Source organism: Rissa tridactyla, chromosome 2, assembly GCF_028500815.1.
Source record: "Rissa tridactyla isolate bRisTri1 chromosome 2, bRisTri1.patW.cur.20221130, whole genome shotgun sequence".
In the NCBI taxonomy this organism is placed as follows: Eukaryota; Metazoa; Chordata; class Aves; order Charadriiformes; family Laridae; genus Rissa; species Rissa tridactyla.
Genome location: NC_071467.1, coordinates 103761512 through 103781254, shown reverse-complemented (window position 1 = coordinate 103781254; position 19743 = coordinate 103761512). Strand labels below are relative to the sequence as shown.

At 43.1% G+C, this 19743-nt stretch overlaps 1 protein-coding gene across 5 annotated transcripts in view; it reads right to left on the bottom strand.

Annotated features, from left to right (window-relative positions):
• Positions 1-3139: 3139 nt before the first annotated feature.
• The window catches only part of NFATC1 (nuclear factor of activated T cells 1), a 114870-nt gene continuing 98266 nt past the window's right edge, over positions 3140-19743 (bottom strand). For all 5 annotated transcript variants that reach the window (XM_054191677.1, XM_054191679.1, XM_054191681.1 and 2 more), the window contains one exon: positions 3140-4305. In XM_054191677.1, the coding sequence (XP_054047652.1) occupies positions 4256-4305 (50 nt within the window). In that variant the 3' untranslated portion in view covers positions 3140-4255. The remainder of the gene's footprint in view (positions 4306-19743) is intronic.

Here is a 19743-nt window from a genome sequence, read left to right as displayed (position 1 = left end):
TAAAATTAGACCATTTGTTTAAAAAAGAGCTACAGAAACCAAGAAGATCTTATGCCATTGACCTTAACACTCCTCTGTAATATACTTGATGAGAGGGATTTTGTTTTATTTTTACTGAGACAAATTCAACAGATTTACAGTGATGAATGCAATAAAATTACACATGCGGTGAAGGAAAGCTTAGCTTCAAGGCAGTACAGCTTTGTCCAAGAAACTTAACTCCTTGAAATTTGCCATTTTCAGCTGGAAAGGAAAAATCTCAAAGGCGTGACTCCAGCAAGGCTATTTAGTCAAACAGTACCAGATGGGGGTGTGGGATTCACCTTTTGCTTTGGTTATGAATGAAAGTAGTCAGCTAGGAGATTGCTAAAGGCTATTTTTGCCTAAAGAAGTCTGGTCAAGATGTGGTTAATGTAGCCATGCTCAGGTCTGCTGTGCTTTGAGGAGGAGATGTATGGAATTGAGAGGGAAAGGAAGCTTGGAGGAAGCCAGGTAACACAATGACCGAGGTATATTGCCTGTATGAATTCAGTTTGTGACCAGACATCTTGCTTTGGTACAAAATGATGCCACGGTCTCTGGGAGACACAGGGAATTTGTGACTGAGTTTTCAGTATCTTCCTTTTTCCAGGAACCTCACCAACTCCTCACGCCGTCCACACGAGGAGTAAATATCACTATCTCCACCCGGCAGACAGAGAAGCAGAGAAAGAGCATTTTGACTGACGTCTCCAGAGCTGGGCCATACCTGGGTTTTACTGAGCTTTGAGCATCTGCCTCTCCTTAAATTGCGAGGGGTTCGGTAGCAGCCCCAGGGAAGCCAGGTGTGACACAGCGAGCTGGTTGTGTCACCCTGTGCTCACAGGAAGACAAACCCAAGGCAGAGAAAGGTTCTTCATTCAACAAAGGCTTAAATGCTTATTTGTGGCTCCTTCTTCAGGAGGAATTTTTGAAACACGTTTACATGCTTACCTAAATCCGGACCGCTGTGGTAGGCATGCTGTGGTGCTTATATAGTTCATAACTTGTCTTTGGTCTAGAAGAATTGAAGAAGCTTGGGTTTTTCTAGCGTTTCTGTATGATTTGGCCCGTCAGGTGTCACGTGTCGGTACATACAAATTCGCCACCTGCTGAGGTGACTAGAAACCCAGACCCACGTTCAGCCCAGTGTGGACTAAGGTGACACCCTCCCGTTGCCCCTTCTCTCCTTCAGGGCGGAGCAGCGGGGGGGATTCGGGGAGCAGGACCCATCATACAGATCAGATCCATCACACAATCTGCAGCTCGTGGGAAGCCATCCTCTCCTGCCGGCCTGTGGGCAGCCCTCCCCGCACAGGGCTACGAAAGCCTCCAGCCTAACAAAAATGTCTCTTGTACTCGCTGCACCGAAGACCACAGATCCAAAGCCTACCCTTAGCAACCCACGCATCTCAGAAACAGTTCCAGGGAGAGCAAAAGAAACTGTTGTCCAAACAATATATGCAGATGCAAGTACTTTGTTGCATGATTAATAGAGGTAGTTTGTTTCACCACTTAAAATTTAACCAGAGGGCTCTTTTTAATAGTCAGAATCATCCCTGGCACAAGTCTTTTTGAACATACCTATAAGGACTACGCTCTAAGTTCAGAGCGTTGTGGCTTTTTGGTTTTGCTTTGTTTTCAAAAAGGGTCGATGAAAACCATTTTCATAAACTGACAGCAACAACCATAACACACATACAAAAACAAGATAGCAGTCTCATACGGGAAGTATTTCTGCTTTCGTTTTTATTTTACGAATACATGTACAAGAGATGCATAATCTTCCATTATCCATGCTTAAAAGTAACAGGTTGTTGTCTGGGTTTTTTTTTTTTTTTTCCAAAATAGCTTAAAGAGGAAAATAAAAATAAGGATGAAGGAGGTGCAACATATTCAAACCATAGAGTTGAAAACCTTGCTAGAATTATTGCTGAAATGTGGAGGGTGTGTCTATGTGTATCGCCCCGTATCGTAAAAGCTTCACCCAAGGTATTTATGTATAGGAATAAAAAAATGCTTTGGCATAACCAGAGACTCCTCCATGCACACTTTGTTGACATTTCTGAAATACTGAGAGAATAAAATCTGAGCATTATATCATATATCATTTTCTCTCCTTGGCAGCAATGTCTTTAAATGCAGGGGGGAAATAAAGAAGAGTCTGTTGACAAGAGACTTTACTTCCATACTAAGATGGTTAAATTAGCAGGATGCAGCAGGATGCAAACAGCTTCAAATAGAAGAGATGGAGATATATATTTTTATATATGTATATAATGTAAAAATGCTTATTTTATATGAGAAAGGAAGATTTGTCAAGATAACATAAAATGAACCACTCTAAGACTAGCTTCCAGCAAAACATTTTGCTTTATTGGATCTATTTTCTAGCTACAAGTCAAGCTGACATCTGTCAGGCTTTTTAACTTTTCATATGGCAGTCTATAAGAAATGTTTCATGCAACGTCTACAATGCTAAATACAGGGTAAATAACTGGGATTAAACAGGTGAGGAATAACAGACTACTGTAAGGACCAATAACAGCGTATTATGTACATATAGCCATATTATATTCTCATGTCTTCACAGTAATGTGCAAATGTGAAAAATATGGCTTTCATTTTTTCCTAAAGAAAGTAAGACGTAATTATACAGAATAACGTTTTAAAACGCTTAGGAGGATTTCACCTTTTTGTGAAACCTGTTCAATCTTCATTGCATTAGGGTGAAGGAGCCACCCCAGCACGGAGGCGTAGTTCAGGTGTATTTCCAGAAGGGGGCACAGATTCCTAAGGCACAATATTAATGTTAAACATTTTTAATTTAAGTCATGCTATTTTAGTTTAGTTTTACTTTTTTTTTTGGTTATATGAAATAATAGGTTGTTGCTAGTTATAGAATAAGCAGTTGATTGTAAAAAATACAATGTTAAAGGCTACACTACATGCCTACCTGTAGCTCCAGAAACATTAGCTAATCTGAAAACACACTATACAGCGCTGCATATTAAACCTTTGTGGTTTTTTGGTAATATTCTTTTTCATACATGTAGCAGAGAGTTATAAGGCTTCTGCGGAATAATAACATTATAACTGAACAAATATTTTACACTCTTCCATAATGGTATTTACAGTTACTATAACTCATATTTTGTCATTTGGTAAATAACATGTATCTTGTATGCATCCTTCTTGCCTATCTAAAGTGCTTGCTTAACTGCATGAGGAAAGAAAATGCATACCTGCTTTAGGTGCAACAAACCCTCAAAAGAAGTAGCTGAAATATTTGATGTGGATCTGAAATGCATTCTCAGAAATTGAAATTATTGCTAAATTCAGTGCCCTCACTAGGCAATCATCTATATTATTTGTCATATATAAATATATGCATATATACTAGTATGTATGTACATGCATACACATTCATCTATCATGTAAAAGATAGATTTCAATTTTTTGTCCATCAACCTTTTTTGTTTTGTGCTATTCAACTCACTTGTGCTATGACTGAAGCCAGATTAAAATCAAAATCTTAACATGCTACTACTAACAACCCTATGATTCATTAGCACGTAATAAAGACAATATGCAAAAGAAAGCTGAGATGATGACAAATCAGGAGGCTTTTGAAATGCACTGCGCATAAGGCAATAGGCTGTACATTACAGCGGACGAAAAGCTGAAGAAATTCTGGAATTCATAAACGCATCTTACTGGAGTAGGGATTGCTCTCCCTACGCTGCTGCAGAGTCCTATGCTTTTTTCCAACATGACTCTCCAGAATGCAAGCTCTACAGTTGCTGCACCTACCGACTTTTAATGGTAACAAATTCAAAGCTTATTAAAAATGCCCTGATGCCACGACCTGGTAAAATAAGGCACTTCCAGGGCTGTATTCCAGCGGTGCCATGCCAAAAAGATCAGCACTGGGCAGAAGCACTCAGATTTTGCTGAGTTTCCTAGTTTTGTCCCATGAAACGCGCCGTCTCGCAGCATACTCCCTCCTCTTCCTTTTGAGATGATTTTCTTTAAAGAAGCCGTTTCATCAGTTGAAGTTGAGGAGCTACTTCTTTGTAAGCAAGAGGTAAATCTTCAGTTCCTGACATTCAGTAAGGTGGAAGATCAGAGTGGTACCAGGCAACGTCTTCAGTTTATTCGGTATCTCTCTACTTGAGCTGACACGCCAGCCAAGTCAAAACTGTGGGTAGATTTCATACTAGGCCCGTATTGAAAGCTATGAATGCACATTGGTACTGGAAAGGTCATTCCTTATAATTTCATTTACTGCAAAAAAAGAGAAGACAAGAGAAAACAAATTGATTAGCACCCCACTGCTGCGGGTGGGTCTCTTCAGCACACAGACTCTTCAGCCCCCCAGACTTGCATCCGTTCCTTGATAGCTTCCGTACCGCTCTGAACAGTCAGCGCAGCATCACGAGACAGCTTGTACAGGCTGATCACAGTGCAAAACAGCAGGGATTAACCAAGGTTATTAACATGCTAAATAAGGTGTAAAACCAAGCATCACAAGGACAGCAGCATCCTGGATCCTCGTCTGCATCAAACATACTTAATATTTCAATTCAGTTACCGATAAAACATTTCATTTGCTCTAGAACTGGCTTGGAAATGTAAAGCAGAGAGAACCACAGGAAATCTTAGAATAATCCACCCCTTCCGTAAAAAGAGCTGTTTGGAAAGTATGTTAGCCACAGTAGGTACTGACGGCAGAACGCTGCCAGCCACTGAACCTGGGTATGTGCAGCTGCAATGCCTAGACGGAATACAGCTTCACGTGCTGATTTTTTCCACTGTGGGATGATATTAGGGGGGGAAAAAAAAAAGTAGAAGAGAAGAAACTGCTGCATGCTGGCCCATTCCCCGGAACTGGTAACACATGTAAATATATACCCTCTTTTCATGGTGACCAACATACGTGGACATGCAATCTCTGCTCCTATCTGCACAGACAGATGGGAGGGACGAGCAAGTTAAAACCCTTGGCAAGAGTCAGAGGAAAGAATAAACAAGGTTCTCTATCTCAGCATCAGCCAGTCAGACTGCATCTCCACTGATAAAGTGTTGTTTTCTTTATTCACGAGTCTTCTTTCATTCTTTTCCCCCTCCCCTGCAGATCATCAAGCAATACAGTTTCCCACACTCCAATTATGTCCATTTATCAGCTTGTGATTTTTGGCAGATGGACAGGAAATGACTGAACCTGGCAAAGGCCATCTACAGTGGACTACACAACATCCCTTTTATTTCCACCCCACCTCCCTGCAGCAACTGCCACCACCTGATTTACATGAAGCTAGATAAAATGCCACCAATAGGGCTATCACCGCTTCTGAGTTTTTCCCTAACATTGCTGGGAGTGGGAAACACATGCTCACGTCATGGAAGCACCACGGAAAAGCCTGCATTTTCCTTTCCTTGTGGGCTGCTGTTCCCGGCCATTCAGATAACTTCACGTGTTTACTGGAAAAGACCAAGCCTGTCTAAATCCAACTTCCTGAAGCAATTAGTTGGTTGGTTAGGGGGTTTTTATTATTTTTTTTTTCTGCAGACCTATTGCCCATTTAGTAATTGCAGCACATGAATCAGTCAGGATTTGTGTCATGGGTCCCGGCCACCAAAACCACTTCTACCAATGGATACGCACACCATACTTCAGAAAGGAAGTACCAGTTGTATTTGTAACTACCTGTTTTTGGCAGCAAAACAAGAGCAGTATGGAAAAATGAGATGTGAAGACAAAGCAGTTCTTTCTCTTAAGACTGCCATGGAGTTCATCTTTAATATTACCAAACAGCGGAAACACATTCAAGCAGCAAGCCCTGCTCTGTGGCAAAGACTGCCCTGCATGCATCTGAACACAGCCAGAAGTCCTGCCCCGTTTACATGCTGCAAGACTCCAGACAGCTTTTGGGACCAAGTCTCTGCCTTGAATGCAAACAGCCCACTTCTTCTGTGGGATGACTTTTCCATGATGCTTTTGTAAAGATAGTTTCTTTGATAAACTTCTCAAAGCAGCGTTGGGTATGCAGCAAAACCACAGAGTGATATCTTGGTGTTGAGCGTGACAATGAAAACAAATACTCATATGGGCCAGACACTGTCACAGTTTTGCTAACTTTCCCTCCAAGTTTCTGTTACACCAAATAAAATTAAGATGCTACTCAAGGCAATCGTCGGTCTTTGTACAGTTAGTTAGTGCTTAGAAACGTTAAGTGATGTACAGTGCTTCTGTAAAATGTGAACACAAGTATCACTGGTATTTCACAGATGGGGACAGGGAGGTGGAAAAGTGAAGGAGCTCCCCATCTCAGTCAGGATTGGCTCTCAGGTATCTCGAATCTCAGAATAATGTTACAGCACATGCTGAGGTACTCTTGCTTGATTCATTCAGTAAAACTTTCAAAAGCAACATCCCCAAGCCCACCAGACTGTTCTTTCTCCTATTAAAGCATTTTGTGAAAGTATTTGGGAGGCAACCTGATGACATGAGGGTCTGAGAGCCAAAGGTCCATCTCCAAAAAATCGGCTTAGGCACTCAGAGGCTGTCCTTTCCAGCCACACTAGGTACCCTTAGTTGAATCCTCTGTCACTCACACACTGTAGGACACGTGGCTTAACCTAGAGATGACGTGACTTTTACGTTCATCTAGTAGCCCACCTGCCTTGGCTCAGCCCATAAGACCACCACGGTCCTTCGGTCACACTCTCTCCAGCTCCCAGCAGCCAAACCAACCTGGCCCCAGGGGAAATCACTTGTAATTTTGTTACCAACTCCAGCAGGATAGAGATTAGACCTTTAGCTTTAGTGCTCATTTTTATTACATGTTACTTCCTTAACAGAGGTGGACTTCTGCTACCTTGCTGGGTGGCAGTCAAGTCTGGTGTCCTCCCGTAACAACATCTGACAGCTCTCCAGCAACAGTCAGTAGACAATGTCAGTGTGGACTCGGGAGACAACCGAATTTCAACCAAAGCACACCCTTCGCCACCAGATCTCATAACCAAATGGGGCCAAAAACGCCAAGAGGATGTTAAACATCTCTCTCATCCATGCTGGCCCACGGACAGCGTGGCTCAGACACTGGTCTCTTTATCTCACTGACGCTTGTTCCCCTTTACCCACCGCAGGGTCAAAAATGCAAAAATTCCCAAGAACGCAGTGGAAAAAACCTACAGAGAAGGACAAGGGTCCACACAGAAGGCCCAGGTGGGGCAAGAAGTGATCCGGCAAAGCAGCCAATGTTGTAGAGGCAGACAGCTAGCAGAGAGCACTAAACACGAGAGCCGAAAGGGGAAGTGTGCTGAGCACGGGCTTTCCCGCGCTGCCCGCCGAGGCACCTGAGGCTGGAAGGAAAACCCTCCGGCGGGTGGGAACGAGGGGAAACTAGGCAGCAAACACACATGAAGCGTGCTGGGTGACGCTCGCTGGGTTCCGCTAGAAGGATGTTCCCTGCCACCTCCACCTGCATCGCCTAGCACTCCCACGAAGACACTCCTCTCTCCCTCCAGGTCTGAGAAACAGGTATTGAGGGAAAACTTGTTGGGGGGAAAATGCAGCTTTCGGTCAGTCAAAATGACATGAAAATACGGACTACATTTCCCAAATAGTCTTAAATGTCTTTAGCATCAATATTTTTTATTTCAAATTTCTGGAAAATTTGCTTCTTTTAATACTCCACAACATATTAATGTGTTTGTTGCATGCTAGGAAATGTTTTATTTTGGATCAAATTGAATGTTTGGAATGTTTGGGGTTTTTTTTTTTCTTTTGGAAACAAAACATCAAATATTCTTATTGTAGGTTGGCCCAAGATTATCCTTCCCAATAGCAAATCAAAAATTCTGTTACTGAAGTACAGCTCTGGAAGCATCCTGTATGTCCGTCCATACCAGTGTTGCACCTACGACAACAGCCAATTCTTTGGGAAACAGCATAGGAACCAGGCACACCTCCAGTTATGCTTTCTGTAGTACACCTTTACTCTGCTGGAGGGCTTTGTGAGCAAGAGGAGGTCTGCATCCTTGTTTCTAGTGAACTTCAATGAATTTTCTTCCATGAAGTTTTCCAATAACCTTCTGAATCTGTTCTGGCCTTCACGGCTTCCTGCAGCAACAGGTTCCACAGTTTAAGGATGCGCTGGTTGAAAAAGTACTTTTTTTTGTTTAAAATTTGGTTCTTCATAATTTAATTAATGTGTTGTGTGAACGAGCTGCTTGTTCCCTGTTCACCATCTCCTCTGCCATCCATCCCACTCCTTCCCTTTGGTATCCTCAGGATTCCACTCGGTCCTGTAGGACAGCTGCAGAACTCCCCAGAGAGGTCAGTTATACCTCTTATACCTCTGCTTACGCAGAGAAAATAATTGGTATTTTTCTCTTAGTTCCCACCTTTCTAACAAAATATTTATTATCTACTTGTGGGGAGTCAGCTGGTTGCTGTCTTGAATGCTCAAGTTTTGGCTTACAAACCTGTTACTACAAGAGGGTTGTGTGTACTCCACAGAACAGCAGTATTCTGTGCAAGCACTATTTTGGCCTGGATTTGAGTTTCATTCCTAAAGCAAATGCTGGCCTTTGATTCCACTGCTGCTTGGATACGCATCCATTCACGTCCATAGTACCATTCCAGAAGTAGCTGTGTTTTGAAAGAGCACAACATTTTTTAAAGAAAGGTTGCAAAGGCTTTACACTGATTTTTGAAACAACATACCCTGAGTACTCAAAAAGACCCATTTTATAGACAGGAGAGATGAGACCCGAAGAATTACCTGGCTTGCTGGAGGCTCTACATACAGCTTAGCAGCAGATCTGGAATAGCACGCAAAATGTTTAATTTTTTGATGTCTAGATTAGCACAACACTTCCCTTAAAGCAACAGGTTGATCCCTATCAGATCAAACAGCTGAGTACAATGATTTACAGCACCTTTGTCATCAATTTTTTTTCTCTGTTTTTCTGCTGGCTTTGGGGAGGAGGGCCACTGTCGCTTTTATAGCTAACACCTACAGTTCCCCACAATGCCTTCCCTCAACTGGTATTTTCCATTATCATGTTCAGCTTTTCCACTGATAGAAAGTAAAAAAAAATAATAGTGCTGACAGGTAACACGTGACCTCTCTACCTGTCAAGGCGTCTGAAAGAGGAACCTTTCCTTTGCTAAACAGCAGATGCCACGGTAGCAGGATGTGGTGAGCTGTTATACCACATTTTAGTTTAATAAGGAGGTTTTTCTTCTTGTATTTAATTTTGCTTTAAAATGCCCTTGCAATGGAAATTTTTGCTTTACTAATTAGTAAAATCAGTGTTTTACCGATGCAACATTTTGGGTTCCTGCACAGAACAGGACAACCAGATATATCTGAACAAATGTGGGTTCCATATATAGATGTGAACTTCATAGGAAATGGAATATTTTTAACATTTGGTGGTTGTATATGGATTCCATCAACTGGCAAAACTTTAAATTTCTGTAAACTTCTGCTTTCCTTCTATCTGATTACTAATATGGATAACATTGTGGCCTTTTGTTCTAATAAAATACCTGTTCCTCTTAGACAAAGTCCTGCCTTCCAGCGCAGATATTAATCCCACTCAGATCAAAGAACGTACAGCATCAGTGGTGCGGGGAGTGGGGAACAGTAACACGCAGGGGGTTTCCACAACTGGTGAGCTCTTTAGGGCTACAAGTAGAAGAGTTTGGAAGACTTCATACTCCTAAAGGTGAACGTTCCCAAGAGTCTGAAAAAATGGCAGGTGAGCCGAGAGCTATAGCCAAACCCAAAATTATGAAGTCTACAGTTCTGGGATGCAATGATGCCACTTGGAAAACATATCCCATCTCAGTTCACTTTGTTAGCAGTAACACTGAGGCTCCAGTTTCTCTCTGGATTAAGCTGCTGCCTCTTCACACATCGCACACCGAATCTGCAGAAGTCAACTTCCATTGACTTCTAACCACTTCAGCAGCGGCCCAGAGAGGTGTGTACAAGGAGACCGAGTAGCGGAGCTGTGGGCTGCGTTTGCTCTTGTGCCCCTTTCCAGCTGCACGCTTCTCTTTCACAAGTGAGCTCTGCGGCTCTCCACTGCACTCTTTTTTAAGGGGTGTGATGGAGTTGAAGCAAAAGGGCACCGAGAGGTTTTGCGCAGAGCTGATACCTTGTGAATCACTCGACATGTACGTATCCCTGCTCCTGCATCAGCAGTGACAGCATCAGCTCCGTTCCTTCAGGATGGTTTTTGGTTTCCTTATCAATAGGAAGAGCAACACGGCAAGTCTCAAGACATCTTGGCCTTCGGGGTCACATCAAGCTTTTTTCCACAGCTGACTAACCAAACTTTGCTTGTTACTTCACGTCCACCTGTGACCGCTAGGGACCATCATCTCTATGATGGACCAGAACTAAAGCAGGAGGTTCAGATGCCGTAATGCTCTCTCACCGAAAAGGAACAAAAGCAACCTGCTCTGACTGGTGCACGTGTCATGGAAAATACAAGTAATACCAGCTGCATCTTTCAAGCTATATATCTGAAAAGCCTGTGTGACATTACGCTTGGATTATGCCGTGTCCAGACAATAATGCTTCATCTTTCAGATGAGTGTAACTGCCCAAGCAATGCAGTGCCATGTTTGGACACCACGTTTGGACCATGTTTGACACTGGTCAAACTGCACGGCTAGGTGTCACGTTTGAGCAACCTTCGGAAAAGAGCAGCAGCACTGAAAGCAAAACTGCCTCAGTTTGGTTCCTCATTTTTTCCTTCCAGCAGAATTCACTAGCTCAGGTCAAGCCTTATGACGGTACAACTACAGTGACTGCCAGGTTGGGGATCTCTCCACATACCTCATTACACAGCGCAGACGTACCCCTAAGTGCTCTGAAGTTCCATGGTCAGCAACAGCTCACTGATCACAAGCATCGTGGAATGGGGACTGTGTCTTCCACTCCACTGGGTACAGCTCTGACCACACTATCCCTGTTCGGCAGATGAACAGGGATATGGAAACATAACTCTGTAGTGAGTCTGTGAGTTTGATGCTGACACCACGCTACCTGTAGCAATGCTTCACAGTATGACGTTCACTTTGCTGTCTATAATTACTGCCTTTGGATTTTCCACCAGCGATGCCATATCTTGCTCCATCAGGCTCCTGTGCTCTCATATGCCCTTCATTTCAGATGAAATGACACGTATTAGCATCACTGAAAAGGAATTCCAAGACACAAATGAATGCAGAGGAAGCAGAAGTACAGGAGGGAAAAATGTTTTCCCTTATGTCCATGTACGGATTTTATTTAAAGAGAAAAATGGCCAAATATAACCACATATACAGCAAGTAAAGAAAGAAAGCTCCTGGTATACACTCCATCACATGAGTAAAATCCTACAGTTTTTATCAGGGTACCTACTTCCTCACTACTGATAAGCAGCACTCCTTTATGACATATGAAAGCTGCAACAAACGACATAGAATTATTATTTCAATCACTGAAAAAAACAGGGCTGTCTTAGAGAAATTCTTTTTCAAAGCTAGCAAGTATTGTCCTGTGAATAAAAAAAATAATCAGAAAATAGTGATACAAATTCCTGAGGTGCCAGCCTGTAATGCGAAACTATAGATCACATTAAAGCTTACTGAATTAAAACCCAAACAAAACAAGTCTTGTGAAGCAATGGAAAATATAACTTCACACGTTCCATAAAGAAGTCAGATCTTGTATTACCTCAGGTGTCCTGGATGTGTTTAAACCTTAAACTTATTTTTATCTGTTCAATCATAATAAGCCACCACCACAGGGCATGCTATTTTTGGAGACAGTGAATAGGACAGTGGAGCAAGTGAGTGACAACAAGTAGCAGGTTTTAATAAAACATGATCCTCCCATACGAACGTCAGCTTGGCACGATGGATGGTATTGTTGTGCATGACAGCCACTAACATGGAATCATTTTCCTACCTGCTCTATCCTCTGCCTTATTTAAGTCAACAACAGCAAATAACACAAAATCTCCCACAGCGGCTGCGCTGCGGAGGGCTAATGGGAAAGGTTCCTTGCTGTAGTGCGATGACAGCACCGTGTGGCAGTAATTTAACTGGGGCTCTTGACTAGGTGCCCAGACTAAATGAGTCCCATCCTATCGCACCATAACTCCTGGGTTTGGATTTTTTTCATCCCTCCCATATGTAACCCTGGGAACGCGCTGTGTCTCTTGCTCTGCAAACACTTAGGGATGAATTCCCTGGCTGCTGGGAATTAGTGCAGGAATCAGCAAAGCCAGGGTGATTCCCAACACACTGGGGTCTAAACTTTAGCTCGTTTTTACTTTCGGTCTGAGGGTGGCTGCATTCAACCCGGTTTACCTTTTATACCAAAGAATCAGAGAGTCAACAGAATTTTCAGTAGCCCTCACTGAGGTCAACCTTGGCTGGAGCGGCTGGGGTTTGGGCTGCACAGAGGCTGCAGGATCTGCCCCGGTATGATGCAAGCCACGTTTGACACACACATACACACACGTGTGAGGGTAGGGCTGGGCAACAGACAAATAAATCACATTCTAACCAAAATTATGTGTTTACGTTCCTAAGGGCATCTGTAAGGGAAAAAAAACAGACATATTTTATGTTTTACACAAAATTTCCACATGACAGAAGAACTACGCAAATGCTACCTAAGGTAGCCAAAACCCAAGGTCAGTACTGCTGGAAGCTTTGTGGGTACCAGTCAGGAAGGACTAAGGAAGAGCATGCATCACTTTGCTGGAGACAACAGAAATTTGCTCCCACCATAAGAAATACAGTAATACAAGCTGATTCTAGCCATCAGTTTTTCTTTTCAGTCTAGCGCCCAACAGTAAAATAGTGCTGTCAGACCCCGGCATTCAAAACTCATGAATCGTGCCCTGAAGCATGACGAGAGTGGATTCAAAACCGAAACAAATTTAAAGCAATTCTGCATTTGCCTATTTTTTAGCCTCTAGACGTCCCTGGCAATATTTATTAAACCCTGAATCTAACAGATATGAAGCTTCCTTTTTTCCTTTTTACGCTCGTATTTCTGATTGAATCCCACAAGGTTTGCTGTACCTCACAACTGGAAGTTTACCGCAGCGTGGGCAACACTTAGGATGCGACGCTCTCAAAGTGTTTGCCTACAAGAGCAAGGCTAAAGCCCACCACATGCCCCAAAGGGCTGGCAGCTCCTGAAGCTTACAGGGAGTGGATGGGAGCCAGGGAGTGGGTCTGGACCACGCTGCAAAGTTTTGAGCCCAATGATGGAGGATGCTACCTGGGGACCTTCTGCCCTGCCAAAGGAGCATCCCATTCGTAGGCATCCAGCCCAGCACGAGCGATTTCTGCCAGCCTTTTGGACCTCACATGGCAATCTGTATCAGGCCAGACCTTTCCACATAACACCAGGCAGCGTTTCTCCACATGCTGGAAAAGTGACAGATTAGCTTTAGGGAAAATATTTCTGGGGGTACAGGAGGAAAAAGGGGAGCAAGAGAGGATCCATAATCTCTATGACTTACTGATTTCAGGGTTTAGAAAAAGCCAAATAAGACTGATTTTCTCTATCGATTATACAATTATTAATCTTTTTAGAAGCTTTTCCAACATTGCACATAATGAGCAATTCATCAAAGCATATTAGGTGCCACAGAATTTGCATTCAATATAAAGGGGTCATTAAGTTTCTTGTAATTGCACATTACTGAAGCTTTTGTTAGTTCTAAATCAAATCAATGGGATGTGCACGTATGCTCTTTAATTGACTTTATGTAATAATAGTGTGGCCCCTAGTGATCATCTGGAATCCTCCAAAATGAGCCACCTTGTGCTGTTGTTTGTAAAAAAAACAGCTCATGTGCAGCTGGGCATAACAAATAAAGCAAAGAAATAATGAATGGAAGGAAGGAAGAAGCACCGTGGGTCACACAGGAGTATTTCTGAGTACCCTTTTCTTTCCACAGCAGAGAATGGCCAAGAGACTCAGCTCTTCTTCCACTCAGCCAGCCTCAAACCAGTCCGATGGACTTCCATAGGAGTAACGCTGGGCCTCAACACTAAAGGTGTCCTAGAGATAAATTAAAACAGGATCTATCTGATCTTTTTCTGAGCAAGGAGGATTTTTTTTTTGTTTTTTAACTGGACCCTGCTTGCCCTATTATCATCACAATCATCAACACCTCTTTCCTTCACAGCCCTTTTCATCAGCAAACCTCAAAGTGCGTGCTAAACAGAAAAAAAATCAATGTTACTATGCACATCATCTAGCAAAGACACACGGAGGCAGGGACAACACTGGGATGCTGCTGCGTATACAATGCATGATGTGCCTATGTGCTGCTTTGAGGGGCAACCGCTGTTGGGCCACATTCCCACCCAGGCTGTGGTGAAGGCTGAGCTTTGTTTGCTAACCCTTAATTCACGGGGGTTTTGCTCAGGCAGATAAAATGATGGCCATGAGATGACTCAGCGAGCGGCCACAGGCTGCTTGATGGAAAAGAAAGGCTGCGTGGGGCTAATCAAATTTTTAATGTGTTTGATAAGGGAAAAGAAATCCACCTATGAGCCTGCGGGGGGCTAGGCTGGGAAAGGTCGTGATAGCTGGGGGAAATCCTTAGGTGATGAAACACGGCTGCTAATCTTCAGCAGTGGGCACAGAAGCAGGGCTAGCTCTGGGAATCTGCACTGGTGGCGACAAATAGCCTGCCAAAAAAAATGATGCAGGCAAATCGTCATGCGATGAATTTGCTTGTGGCATGATGACCTGGCCACTACCATAATGTGAGCTGTACGTAATGCCACAGGATTTTATTTTAACCACGGCAGCATCTGTTGCTGAAGAACGCTGTAGTTCAATGAGGAATGCATGTCCCCTCTGCCACAGCTCCTTGGAGAAGAGCACTGGCAGTGGTTAATGATACTCTTGTGTTGGTTTTGCACCACACTAACTACACAAGGTGAAGACCTTTTAATGACAAAACTCCCATCCAGTTTGTCTGGGAAGGTTTGATCCAAAGGCTGATTTAGTGGAGCCACACTGGAGACATATCAATGCAAGCTGGGCCATGGTGAGGAAACCACGAGCTGGGCGTTATTAGGTGCTCTGCCCAGCACAGAAGACATGGGCAAACCACCGCATCCAGACAGTTGCTGGACTCCAGTACTCCTTGGATGCTGAAACTGCCTATAGCAAGCATCTCAAATTAGAGCAGCTGGAAGAATACTCTTATTTGTACATGGTCCCAGTGCAACAAAGCTGCAAACATGGCAAAATGTCTTTTCCTCTTTTCCCCTCTCCCACATGCTGTGTTAAGCTGCAGAACGGCTCCTTAGGCTCGACTGACAGAGCAACGCCAATAGAAAAAACACCAGATATGGCTGCAAAAATTCAGTAAGAATCACAGTCGGGCTCCCAGGGAAGAAGAAACCTTCTCCCTTGCAGCTCAATGCTTGACACAAGAACTGTGCTGAAGCTCAGTGATCCCCACTAGAGAGGAAATTTATTCTGCCCCAAGAATGAAGCATGGCAAACCTGCAGCCAGCACTACAGAACTAGGAAAAAGGCACTTGAGAAATGCAGGCGTACAACACTCATCTCTCAAGCACACTTAAGGACCTGAAATTTTATTCAAAATGTTTGCATTACGTTTTCCAAACAACCACTCACAATGTGCGACGGACTTCTTTTCTGATTCTCTTTGAGTACTTGGACTCCAAAACCTCGCTTCTTGATAGCTGAGAAATGACAGGGTGCTTCCACGGCCTGGGCTGTGATCTGGCAGCCCATCCAAACTCCAGCAGGAATTTGGCCTGCACTTTGAGAGGTGCTCCAGGCATCAAAATGAGTGGAAGAACTTCAACAGTAATTCAAGAGTAGCTTTAAAAAATTTATTAATGGTACAATGAAGAATGGCTGCTGACGTGAGATTCAGGCATTTCAGGTCAGCCAATTCGGATCAGGGGGTGAATGCACGGAGCCTAACACAGCAGCTTTGGAAAATCCACGCAACTACACATTGCTCAGCAGGACAGGCGGCTCCCCACTCCCCGGGGAGTTCAGCCAGAACATGCAGACCCCGGGACCTAGCTGCGGGCATGCGGATGTGCAACACCTGGCTCAATCTTCAGAAGCATCCTTGTGACAGGACGTATGAACACCACCCAGCAAGCATTCTCAGCTCTCACTGAAGACCCCGGGAACGCAACACTTTTCAGGTCTGGGGCTTTAAGGACATAAAGGACACTTCACTGATGCAATGAAAGAAAAAAAGTTAAGCACAACAAAGGTTTAGGTGAAAGGCTGCGCAAGCCGAGTATTGTTTGCTCCACACAACAGCCTTTCTCGTGCACCACACCTTTTGTAAAACACAGTTACATGAAACAAATTATTATCTCCAGTAGCTTCCGTCTACACACATTTCTGAAATACTTTCATTCCAAACTGTTTTGAGAGGAAACATCATAAAGAATGGAAACCTGGCAATTAATCAGATGGAAACCTCTGTTTCCATTTTATGGAATAGGAAAAAAAAAAAAAAAGAGAATTATAAAAAGAATACCCAACATTAACTGCTAAGTAGGGAGATGAAAGATAAGCAAGGGCCAGTGGCTGGGAGCACTCGTGTGCTGCATGCATTTACCTGCATTTGGATGCGGTTCTGAAGGGTGGGTCAGACCCGTATTTGCTGTTCTTGTTCAAAACCACATAAACACCTAGTTAGGAACTGGGTTTTGACAGATGAAAATTCTATTTTCTTAAAAACTCCCAAAATAAATACCTTTAAAATTTTTTTCAAAGTATGGACGAAAGGCTCTTCTGGTCAAGACACAGAGCAAATATTTACAGGTGCTGGGGAGACACCATTTCCTCCCTTTAGGCTTCAACCTAGTGTCTGCCACATAATTTTATCCATTCAATGATTTTTTTTTTCCAGACATCTGCCAAGAGGAAATAACTTTGCTGTATTGGGAGTCTGGGAATCCTAGAAAACAATCTTAAATCCATAAAATAATTGAAGTGCAGTTTTACTGAGCTGTTCAGTTCGATTCTGATTTTTATTACAATGTCAACAAGAGTTTAATTTGTTTTAAAGTTTAGGTTCTTAAATCTGAGTGATATACGGTAGTTTACAGCTTGCTGGCAACAGCTACTGTGGAAAAAAAAATGGAAAGTGCATATAAAGGCGGTTCTAAGTTTGACATTGTGAAAGCAGGGAGCAGTGCCAAGAGCAGCAAACAGCATGGCTTTCCCAATCCTGGCTGGCTTTAGGGACTGCTTGCTATTGACATCAGTCGCTATGGGATACATTTCCCTGCTCTAACAAATCTCATCTGGAGCCTGTAATTAAAAAAGAAACGTCTCAAAGTGTAATTTCTTTCCCTAAAACATTTACAGATGTTAACTAGATTGCTAATGGTGTGAGATGTCTGTGGGCGGACATCTTCCTCCTTATCTGCTGTGTCAAAGAGGAAGATTTCTTTATTAAAACCAGTTCTAAAGGTAGTATCTTTTCCGTGTATGTCTTTGTGTATGGGGGTGGTGGTGTCTCTTTTTCTAAATCGCTTGCTGAACTGAAAGGTTTGGAGGTGTTTTTCTTTATCGTTTCTTCTTTTTTTCTTCTCTTTTAGAAGTCATCTCCAGAGTTAGCCTGATTTAAAAGGTATTCAAAGTGGCTAAAAATATCTTTGCTTAGCAGATTAAGAAGTATCCTGTCTGAGCTGTAAAATAATAATAATGATGATAATAATAGTAATAATAATAATAGTGATATAAGTTTCTTGCTCTAGTGACTTTCCGCCAGTACCTTTGGCTGGCGCCCTTTGCGAAGTGCTGCTAAAAGCATTTATGGGAGCCTGCCGGCCGGCCGGGTAAGCTGATCTACTTCAGGCGCACATCGGACACGAGAGGGGAGAGCGTAAAAATGGGATGAGCTTTTAGAAACGCACGTCCCCAGGGAAGCCACAGGGGGTTCCTTGGCTCTGCCTCCCCGGCGGCGTGGAAGGCCGTGCCCAGCCAAGCGCTGCCCGCCTCGCACAGTTGTGCCAAGCATCTCCCGGGTACCCCACGGAAGGGGATGGCTTAAACTCTCCTTCCTGACACACGCAGCTCAGACACAGTTGTCAGGTTGGGCCTTTCCCCTTGCCAACACTCCCCCTCTCCCTTTTCTCTTTCTTTTTTTTTTTTTGCAACCGGCTTGAATTGGAGCAAAAGCCTGGGGTAAATCAGAGGAATTTCTAGATTTTTCTGAGTGCTGCAAGCTCTCGCTGTTTTCCGGTACCTACTTCCTGCCATATCTAAAATAACAGCAGCTGCAGGGGCCTGATAGAGAAGAGCTCCAGGGGACAAATTCTCACAAATGGGGTGGGAAGGAAAAAAAAAAAAGAAGAAAAAAAAAAAGACAGTTATTAGGGAGCCGATAACACACAGAGCCAGCATCAGATTCATTGTTGGAGTCAATAGTACCATAGGCTGTGGATGTTGTTGTCAGAAGAAAACAAATCCTGCAAAATGGCCATGGGAATGATAAGTCTCAATGTTCGCTGGGATAACAGAGGTAGCTTTACAGCACTTGTCCTATTGTATGGAGTATCATGCCTCGATTAGCTAATGTCTCCGAGGGCCAGATAAGCGAGGATGAATGTTCTGCCCTAGAAGCTTTCATGCTTTCTCTTTGTCACGGCTATCTATGGAGAGCTGCAACAGAAAGCTCTGCACACATAAAGAAGGGCCCCCGCTTCGGAGAAAAACATTACAGAAAATGGAAAATTGTTGAAATTATCCCATTTTCCATGGAGAATGCACAGTGCAGTGTTGTCACTGTCTCATTACAGACCACACGAAAGACTACAGCAACTCAAGAGGCCTCCAAAATGGCACAAAGGGACCTTACATACCTGTATGACGACTACTCCAGGAGGGAATTTTCTCATTCCTACTGGCATAAAGGGGGACAGAAATAGGCATGGTGCATTCACCCAAAATACACTTATTCACTATTCAGTGTGCAAGAACGCAGGGCTCCTTGAGATGCCGTTGGTCTAGGCCTTGTAACCAACACAAACATGGCTTTAAATACCAGCACACACAAACAACCAAAGTGAGGGTTCTTAAAACCCTGAAAAGTCAGTCACACTACATATATAATACAGACTGTATTTCAGATTATTGTACGTGCCATTAACTTTTACATATTAATGTAATACAATCTTTTACAGTTACTTTGGGAACTGTAAGTTGTGTCTGCAACAACTTTTGGGACCTTAAATTTTCACCCAGTATTAGATTTTCATACACTATTTTTTTTAACTTCTTTAAAGTGCATTAAGTGATAGGTTCTTGTGATTGTAAGTTGGTGCCTGATCCAAAGAGCACAAAAGACAACAGAAGAACTCCTATTCGCTTTAATGGGCTTTGCATCAAGTCGTTATTAACCACAGGCAGATACGTAAAGGTGGTCTACAAATGCACAAGCTACAGGTCTGATGGCTTGGCAGGAAAGAATCAGTCATTGCATTGTAAACACTCTATTTTGCTCATTATTACCTAAAGATTCTTTGAAATGTTTTAATGTTGATATGCCAGAAAGGCAAGTAGATCTGCTGCCTCATTTTGCCCGAATTTTGAAGCATACACAACTTCTTTGATGTCAGCAGACTTACTTCTGATTCCTGCCACTCACAGAGGACAACCACAT